Consider the following 8,714-nt stretch of genomic DNA (forward strand, 5'->3'; position numbering starts at 1 on the left):
GTTGTTTTGGGAGACATAAGATATATTTTCGTGACATAAATCAATCAAGATTTTAAAATTTGATACAAACATGAGTTAAGTCAAGTGGCAACTTTTATGTATATATTATCTTCAATTATTTAATGAATATAAGTTTTAAAAAATAAATTTAAATATTTTAAAAATTAAATATTTAAATAATGTTAGATTTGAGGATCACATATCAAAATATTAATTTTTACATTATCAATGACATATTTCAAATTTGATTATATCTTTATCAATACAACAGTTAAATGAAGTTTTCCATAGTTAGATCTTAAGTATTTTATAATGTAATAATTGATAGAAAAATTTGAATATCTTACGTTATTCAGGATCAGAACTTAATTAAATTTAGGAAATGTAATTGACAGTTTAAAATCAATAATTTTAATAATGAGATTTTTAAATTTTACATTATTTTGATTTTAATCATTTTAAATATAGATGTTTTTAAAATAATATAGAATGGTTGCAAAGAATACCTATTCAAATTTATTTATTTTTAAAAAATATATAATTATTATAATGATTGAATATAAGACTTTCAAAACATATAAATAAAAATACAAGAGGGTTTTACTTATGAATGAGTTACTAAAAAAATACATTTTTATTTTTTGGTTTTGGTGTAATGAACGAATGATTTACTAAATGCAAAAACAATGGAATTTCAAACGAAATACACAAATTTAGAAAGTGTCCATGTTCATGAATTCCAATGTAAGTTTCTTACATGGATGGATAGCCGAACTTCTCTCTTTCTCTATAAATTTAATAATAAAATAAAAATATATATAATCTATTTTTCATCCAAATCGATTTCAGTCACACATCTATGCCTCTCTGTTCGATTCACTCATTCACGCATGTATATATATATATATATATATATGTATATGTAATTCCACCCCATTGATACATTAGCTGCAACAAAAACACAAAGGGAGAGAGAGAGAGAGAGAGAGAGAGGAGGGCCTTTAAGCCCCTCTCTCTTCTTGTTATGCTTCTCCTCAGATCTTAGATTCTCTTACTTTTCCCCATCTGGGTTAAAAACTAAATAAAAAACATAACCAGCAAAGGTTGATTCTTTGTTTCCTTCTGTTTTTCATTTCTGGGTATTGCTGTTTCATCTCATTTCTCATAAAAGTTTGATCCTTTTTTTAGAATTCCTGGATTCTTGTTCGATTGATGATGATCGAATCTGTTATTTGTCTCATGCTTTTCGATTGAATCCAACAGCACCCGATCTCTGTTTATATTGATATAAAAAAAGGACAAAGCTTTTTTTGATTTTCTGTATTCAGACAAGGTATAGTTCCTGTTTCCTTTTGTTTATTCTACATTACCATGTTTTATGTTGGATTGTTCTTTAAGACATGATGTTCAATCCTTAATTACCTTGATCTATGAATTTGATTTAGCTGATCTATAAAAAAGGAATTGATTTTTATTTTTCTTGAATAAGAGTATTGGAATTTATGTTTAGGATGGAAATGGAACTTGGCAAGCTATTCATTGGTGGGATTTCTTGGGACACAAATGAGGAACGTCTTAGGGAATATTTTCAGACCTTTGGAGAAGTTGTGGAAGCTGTGATAATGAAGGATCGAGCTACCGGTCGTGCCCGAGGGTTCGGGTTTGTTGTGTTCGCCGACCTGGCTATTGCGGAAAGAGTTGTTATGGAAAAGCATATGATAGATGGTAGAGCTGTAAGTTCCTTTTTAACTGTCTTATAACATGATGAATTCAAAAGGATACCCTTTCGTTGCTTTTCTTTCATGTCATGAATTATAACATTCAATTCGAAGATTTAGAATTGGCAAGTTTCCTGTCCTGATGTAATTTCATGAATATATATATATATATATATATATATATATATATATATATATATATATATATACGCGCGCGTGTGTGTGTATTGTTGTTCATTGTGAGGTTTGCTTGGCAACATGTTGCTATTGAGTAGGAGCTATTCTGGTAATATGCATTCCCCCTTCAAGTGCAAAAGTAGGCCATAGAGTCCCGAACATTGTCAATGTCAACTGCTTTCGTTTGCAGTTTTAATCATGAGTAGGGTACCACATTCGGTTGAGGATCAATGCTTATCTTAAAAGAAAGTAATTGATGCTGAGAAATAGCACAATTTTCTTGTTACAATTGCATTAAGAAGGCACATTTTCTAATTTTGAAAAGGTTCACCATTGATAATAATTTACCATCCAAGAGATTTTGTAAGTTAAGAACCTAGAGAGCGTTTCAAAAATTACAATTTACATATTGCAGAAGAGCATATTGTACATCATTTTTCTAAGTTGCTTGAACGAATTCCAGGAAAATTGAACTTTTTACATTAGGATTCAAGGAGTTTGTGCACTTGAGGAACTCAGATTTTCTCTTTCAGGTTGAGGCAAAGAAGGCAGTTCCTAGGGATGACCGTAACGTTCTAAACAAAAGCAATGCTAGCATTCATGGATCACCTGGTCCTGCTCGAACAAAAAAGATATTTGTAGGAGGGTTAGCATCCACCGTCACCGAGAGTGACTTTAAGAGGTACTTTGAGCAGTTTGGTACAATTACAGACGTGGTTGTGATGTACGATCACAATACTCAGAGGCCACGAGGTTTTGGATTCATAACTTATGATTCAGAGGATGTCGTGGATAAGGTCTTGCAACGAACATTTCATGAACTCAATGGAAAAATGGTTGAGGTCAAACGGGCTGTCCCCAAAGAATCAACTCCGGTGCCAACTCCGAACCAGTTGGGCGGATATAACTTTGGTCTGAGTAGAGTCAATAGCTTCCTTAATGGTTACATGCAAAATTATAATGCTAGTTCAATTGGAGGTTATGGTATTAGAGCGGAAGGTAGATTTAGTCCAGTTACTGTTGGTCGGGATGGATTTCCTCCATTGGGCCCTGGTTATGGTATGGGACTGAGTTTCGAGCCGAATTTGAGCCCAGGCTATGGAGGAAGCTCAAACTTTAGTTGTAACCTCAGTTACGGCTGGGGATTGAACACTTCATTTAATGGAAAGCCGGACAGGTTTGCTAGCCTCCTTGGGTATGGTGGGGGTGGTGGAGGAAATAGTTCTATCTCAAACTTAGCTGGTCGAGATATGTGGGGAAACGGAAGTCCTAACCATGCTGCTAACTTCCTAAACTCGAATTCTATCATGGGTTCTGGAAGTGGGAATTCAGGGGTGAGTTCTTTCGGCAGCATTGGACCACTTTGGGATTCATCTCCTGTTACTGGCCAAGGTGGAGCTGCTTTTGCTTACAATAACGGCAATCTCAGATATGGAAATGGACACTTTGGGGTTGGATCAGGAGGAATAGGTTATGAGAGAAACAACGGGGCCAGTGCTGCACAGGTATCATCCCATGGTTTTTCGAATGGTGGTTATAACGGGGCTTATGCTGATATCGATGACAATGGTTCACTTTATGGGGATTCCACTTGGCTGCCTTCACCCTTAGAACTAGAGCGGTCTAGTTCCTACGGTTTTGGGCTGGGAAACACAACTTCAGATGTTAGGACTAATAGCTCTGCTGGTTACATTGGGGGCTATGGTGTTACCAATATGCAGTCAGATAGAGGCAAGACGATTTCTTTTCTATTCAACTGTTTCATTACAATCCTTTCTTTTTCCGTCAGATAATCTCTCTGTTTGCTTGTACATATTAACGGCTCTGCATACTTAAGATGATAGAACACTCATCAACAGATACAGGGAATGTACACTAGTTTTAACTAGGTACCCCATTTTTTCATGCATGCTAGACTAGTAATGAAAACAAACCTATATATATCAGTGATAAGTCGATAAACTGAACGTCAATTCGGGTGCTTTCTTTGCGGTACTCATCTCCCCTTGATCATCATCTTTCTCCAGGAATCGCAGCGTAGGAGGAGGATGCTACAATGTGAAAAAAATGATAATTGTAGGAAAATTGTACTGCAGGGCGGGTTAACGACCGGATTTCTACATATTCAGAGGGCTAATTTGGTTCACCTTGTTTGATGAAAACTTGATAAAGAGATCAGTTGCAGAGAATTCATGTAAGGTTTGAGCATTGAGGGTCTTATTATTTTTCATTTTTGAATTTCAATACAGGTTTTCTTTACTGGGATTAAGATGTAAAATCAAATTGTGGGTATACACAGAATATGTATCGTTGTGGGATACATATGACCTTTTCCTTTTCATATTAATTTAGAGTTGTGCTGCTGATATTATTATCCAGTGAGGTTGCTGGGTTTATTCTACTTTGTAGATTGAAATTGTAATGAGACATTTGGTTTGATTTTAATTTACCTTGTGAAACTCTTGATTCTAGCTTTTTGGATCCCCAAGGCCAAGAATAATAAGACTCGTGAATTCATACTTTTTAGATAATTTAATTGATGAGGGAATGATTCTATATTTAGTTAGTAGGGATGGGTACGTGATCCGGAACCGATAGGTTTTGATTCGATTTTTTTTCTTTTTAAAATTTGGGTTTGAATTGAATTCGAGTTTAGTGTGAAAAATCTGTCACATGAAATAATAGTATAACTATATTTTATATATATATAGGTATAGTTGTAATAATATATTTTTATATTTTTTAATTAAAATATTATTTTACTGAATAAAAATAAAAATTATATATATTTGGGTTGAATTGGATATATATTTTATTTTAAAAATCTTATTAAATTTCAAGTTAGATAATTGATGGGAAAATATAATACTTAATTCGAGTTCAAATTGATAAAAAATTTGATTTGATTTCATCCACGTTCCTTTTTAATATTTAGTACGTTCAAAACATAAATTTTATGCAATTCTTTTAAATAGGAGAAAGTAATTCTTTTATGTAGGTGAAAAAGTTGAAAATAAATGTAAGCTTTTTTTTATCATTTTCACAATATTTATATACTTTTGATTAGTAAATCATAAAATATATTTAATTTTATATTTATTTTAAATTCTATCACATTAAAATCGAGTTTTATAATTTATTTAAATATTTCATAATTAGCCATATTAATTTTAAGATAAAATAAATAAATAAGGTAAATTACATGTTTGTTAATAATAATATGATTTTTTTATGAATGTAATTTTAAGACATACCATTGTATTCTTTATAAAATATTTAGAGAATCAAACATATTAATTTAACTTTTGTAAAATTTTAATTAGTATTTTCATGTATATCAGACATAATTTGTATTTTTAAGAATCACATTTTATTGAAATGACAATGTAAGAAAGTATAAAATGGCCAATCTATATAAATAAAATCAAGTTATATAATTTCATTCTCTACAATCAATCAACAAGTATAAGTGGTCTAGTGGTAGAATAGTATCCTGTCAAGATACAGACTCAAGTTCGAATTCCGGCTGGTATAGGTCTGAAGTAGGGAAGAATGCTGCGCTTCTAGTGAATATAGGGTTCTTCACGATCGTCATATTCAAAACGACACAACAGCGCCTCCGAACTTCAATCTTAAAATTGATACTTTAAAATTTGGCATAATAAAATTTAAAATTGAATCACAGAACAGAACAGTATAAAATTTGGTTTCATATATATATATATATATATATATATATATTGGGCATTTGATACTTTCCTTCATTATAATTTCAAATACGTGCTTTAAGGTATGAGTTCATTATTACAATTGAAATAAAAAAGTAAATAATATGAACATTGACATACTAAGATAAAATGAATCTTTAAAATTGAAATGTGTGGTTAATCTGGCATCACCCAGATGGTTATTTATGGTCACTTTCATGGGTGCATGCCATCACCTCACCTACCCAGTGGTCCTCTCTCGCATGCTGGGAGTTGGTCATAAATGATCACACTTGTCACTTAGGACAACTCTGCTTCTGTTCACAAATTGTAATTATCAAATAAATTAGTTAGAAGGACAATTATTCTTATCGAGAATTTAAATTCAAGCCGTTGTTTTTGAAGGTATGTATTATTAATAATTAATAAAGATTTAGAATAAAAATTATATTGTAATCACAGTAAAAAACTTTTGACGAAGAATAATATTGAAAGTGACAAATCCATAAATATTTGTAAAGGTGAGCACAAATATATTAACAATAAAAATTTATTCAATTGTTTAATTGAATGACTTGATTGTGATTTCTTTAAATTATAGTGAACCAATTATAAATTTACTCATAATACAATGAACTTGTGATGGAATTAACCCTTCGTTTTAACTTTCAACGTTAGAGTTGATATGCAGACAGGAATGAGTAGGATCTGTAACCAATTCAATAAAGTAGAAGGAAGAAAAAGATAAAAGAGATAAAAAGGAGCAAAATTTATAACTATGGGGAGTTCTCTTTCTCTATCACAATCACATTCACCTTCTCATGGCGGATAAAATGAGAGCCTTGAACCTTCTTCTCCTTTAACATTTATTTTTCTTCAGTTTTGTTGCTTCTTTCTCATCTCCTCATCTCTTCTGTTATAATGGCTGTGGCTATGGCTTCTGCTGCTAATTATGGTGTATTCTTTACAACCAACACTAAAAACAAGTGTAAATTTCCTATCTTTGAACTCAGAAACCACTTTTGGCCTGCTTCCTCTGTCTGCTCACCACCCAACATTCTTGAGAAAAGAAGGTGCCTTTCTTCAATCTAATTCATTGCTTAATTTTGGTCGTGTTTTTTTCTTTGTTTTTGTTTTTAGTATCCGGATATTTCCTTGTCTGGGTGTTGAAATTGTTGTTTTGGGAAACCCTTTAAGATGCATTTGTAAATCCAACGGGAATCAATCAGTTTTATGGAGAGAAAAAAAAAAGCTGCAATTTAATGGTTTTGTCGTATCTTCAATTTGATAGATCTTCACTTTTAATGCACCACAGTGTTGGGTTGTCATCTTCCATGATGGGAATCATTCCAAGAGCAACACCATCAGTCACAGCTGTGGAGGTATGGAGGAAAAAAATGATATATTTGGTTGAATTTAACTATGTTTTAGCTGGCTAATGCTCCATGGTTGTTTGTTTGAAGAATGATGACGCTGAGACAGTTCCAACCCCCAAAGTTATAATCGACCAAGACTCGGATCCGGACGCCACCGTAGTGGAAATAACCTTTGGCGATCGGCTTGGAGCTCTTATGGATACGGTATAAATAACTTAAATGTGTTTTTCATATGGCTGTTTTGGATTTTCACCAAGAATTTGATGTGCATGTTCTAACTTTTAGTGAATGAGTTGCAGATGAATGCCCTTAGAAATCTTGGGTTGAATGTTGCTAAAGCAAATGTCTACCTGGATTCATCCGGGAAGCATAACAAGTTCGCCATCACTAAGGCGTAAGTTGTATGCCTTTTAACTCGTCTTCATTTCGTAAATAAAACGAATGTGAGAATGGAATGATGTGCAAGAGGTTATGCATCACCTAGTGCTATATATCGGTTGTTATAATATATTTTCAATGCAACATTACTAATATGGTGTTGGTACTTTTCTGTAGTACTACTGGAAGAAAAGTCGAAGACCCGGAACTGCTCGAGGCAATACGTTTGACGATTATAAACAACTTACTCGAGTATCATCCTGTAATCACCTCTTCCTTTTTCCTAAAGCCTAATGAGAAATCTCCCCCGTTTGACATGTTACTTTGTGGTCCAGGAATCAAGTTCCCAGTTAGCAATGGGTGCGACTTTCGGTGTTGAGCCACCAAAAGAAAAGGTATATTCCTCTTGCAAAGTTCAGGCATTTTCCTATGTTGAATGTTGGGTGAAATGAGCTTTACAGCTGCCCAAAGAAGACTATTACGTTAACTTTTGTTGTAATTCAAATGGATAATTTTCGTGCTTGCGACCAAGACCGGTGCAACTGATCGTAAACATTACGAATTGTCCATAATGTAATTGGCTGAGAATGATATTACACAATAATCTTGGCCCTCGGTTTAAGTTTTGCTTTGCTGGGATTCCTCAGGTTGATGTAGACATTGCAACGCACATAAGAGTCGACGATGATGGTCCCAGTCGTAGGTAACGAATGTTGTGGTCAATGCAATCGCATCCCTTGTTTGATTCTGCTGAAAGGGACGATACGTTCTGGCTTGCAGAATTGTTTCAATTCCATGCAATTTAATTTTGTAAATAAATTTGATTCAGCTTGCTATACATGGAGACTGCCGATCGCCCGGGTTTACTGGTGGATCTTGTAAAAATCATCACCGACATCAACATCACGGTTGAGTCCGGGGAGTTCGACACTGAGGTGAGATGATCGATTATCTTTTTCTCTTCCGTATGTCATCATCTTGTATTAGCTTGACGATATTAGCTCTCTCTCAAAATTCTACCTTCGAGACATAGGGGTTGTTGGCAAAGATGAAGTTTCACGTCAGCTACAAGAGTAAAGCTATCAGCAGGCCCCTGCAGCAGGTAAACTGCAACTAACACATTGCACATTAAATTAGTATTAATCATTTAGGTACGGTAGGATATACGTCCTAATCGCTTCTAATGAGTGTTTTCATCGCATGAAATTCGGCAGGTTCTTGCTAATAGTTTACGATATTTCCTGAGGCGTCCTACTACGGAGGAGGCGAGTTTTTAGAACCCGGATCGTGTTACATGCTTTCAAAAATAAAGGATATGCACAAAACAAGAAGATATTCTGCAAAAATATGGTTTATTA

At 33.7% G+C, this 8,714-nt stretch overlaps 2 protein-coding genes and 1 non-coding gene across 5 annotated transcripts; all 3 read left to right on the plus strand.

Annotated features, from left to right (window-relative positions):
• Positions 1–1,148: 1,148 nt before the first annotated feature.
• LOC120217581 (heterogeneous nuclear ribonucleoprotein 1-like) lies at positions 1,149–3,955 on the plus strand. Of its 2 annotated transcripts, XM_039214661.1 has the most exons (4): positions 1,149–1,333; positions 1,511–1,733; positions 2,429–3,626; positions 3,923–3,955. In XM_039214661.1, exons 2-4 carry the CDS (start codon positions 1,512–1,514, stop codon positions 3,934–3,936), a joined length of 1,434 nt encoding a protein of 477 aa, XP_039070592.1. In that variant the 5' UTR covers positions 1,149–1,333; position 1,511; the 3' UTR covers positions 3,937–3,955. The 2 variants fall into 2 exon arrangements, with proteins under 2 accessions (XP_039070592.1, XP_039070591.1); XM_039214660.1 differs by lacking the exon at positions 1,149–1,333 and having other exon boundaries at positions 1,503–1,733.
• A 1,480-nt stretch (positions 3,956–5,435) lies between these two features.
• LOC120217803 lies at positions 5,436–5,522 on the plus strand. The gene has a single exon (XR_005525189.1). It is a non-coding gene; the product is annotated as a small nucleolar RNA snoR114 (small nucleolar RNA).
• An 879-nt stretch (positions 5,523–6,401) lies between these two features.
• Positions 6,402–8,653, plus strand: LOC120217584 (ACT domain-containing protein ACR11-like). Of its 2 annotated transcripts, none has more exons than XM_039214667.1 (10): positions 6,402–6,675; positions 6,894–6,984; positions 7,066–7,182; positions 7,278–7,372; positions 7,534–7,618; positions 7,692–7,751; positions 8,004–8,059; positions 8,186–8,291; positions 8,390–8,458; positions 8,571–8,653. In XM_039214667.1, exons 1-10 carry the CDS (start codon positions 6,524–6,526, stop codon positions 8,631–8,633), a joined length of 894 nt encoding a protein of 297 aa, XP_039070598.1. In that variant the 5' UTR covers positions 6,402–6,523; the 3' UTR covers positions 8,634–8,653. The 2 variants fall into 2 exon arrangements, with proteins under 2 accessions (XP_039070598.1, XP_039070599.1); XM_039214668.1 differs by having other exon boundaries at positions 6,403–6,675; positions 6,918–6,984.
• The last annotated feature ends 61 nt before the right edge of the window (positions 8,654–8,714 follow it).

This window comes from Hibiscus syriacus, unplaced genomic scaffold (genome assembly GCF_006381635.1).
Source record: "Hibiscus syriacus cultivar Baekdansim isolate YM2019G1 unplaced genomic scaffold, ASM638163v2 tig00110187_pilon, whole genome shotgun sequence".
NCBI lineage: Eukaryota > Viridiplantae > Streptophyta > Magnoliopsida > Malvales > Malvaceae > Hibiscus > Hibiscus syriacus.

What these genes read in the sequence shown, in the direction of transcription:
- LOC120217584 (XM_039214667.1), top strand. Translation starts at nt 6,524, where the DNA reads ATGGCTGTGGCTATGGCTTCTGCTGCTAATTATGGTGTATTCTTTACA. An exon ending in AACATTCTTGAGAAAAGAAG is followed by an intron (nt 6,676 to 6,893) that starts GTGCCTTTCTTC and finishes TCAATTTGATAG; the next exon opens with ATCTTCACTTTTAATGCACC. An exon ending in ACTTACTCGAGTATCATCCT is followed by an intron (nt 7,619 to 7,691) that starts GTAATCACCTCT and finishes TTTGTGGTCCAG; the next exon opens with GAATCAAGTTCCCAGTTAGC.
- LOC120217581 (XM_039214660.1), top strand. Translation starts at nt 1,503, where the DNA reads ATGTTTAGGATGGAAATGGAACTTGGCAAGCTATTCATTGGTGGGATT. An exon ending in ATATGATAGATGGTAGAGCT is followed by an intron (nt 1,734 to 2,428) that starts GTAAGTTCCTTT and finishes TTTCTCTTTCAG; the next exon opens with GTTGAGGCAAAGAAGGCAGT.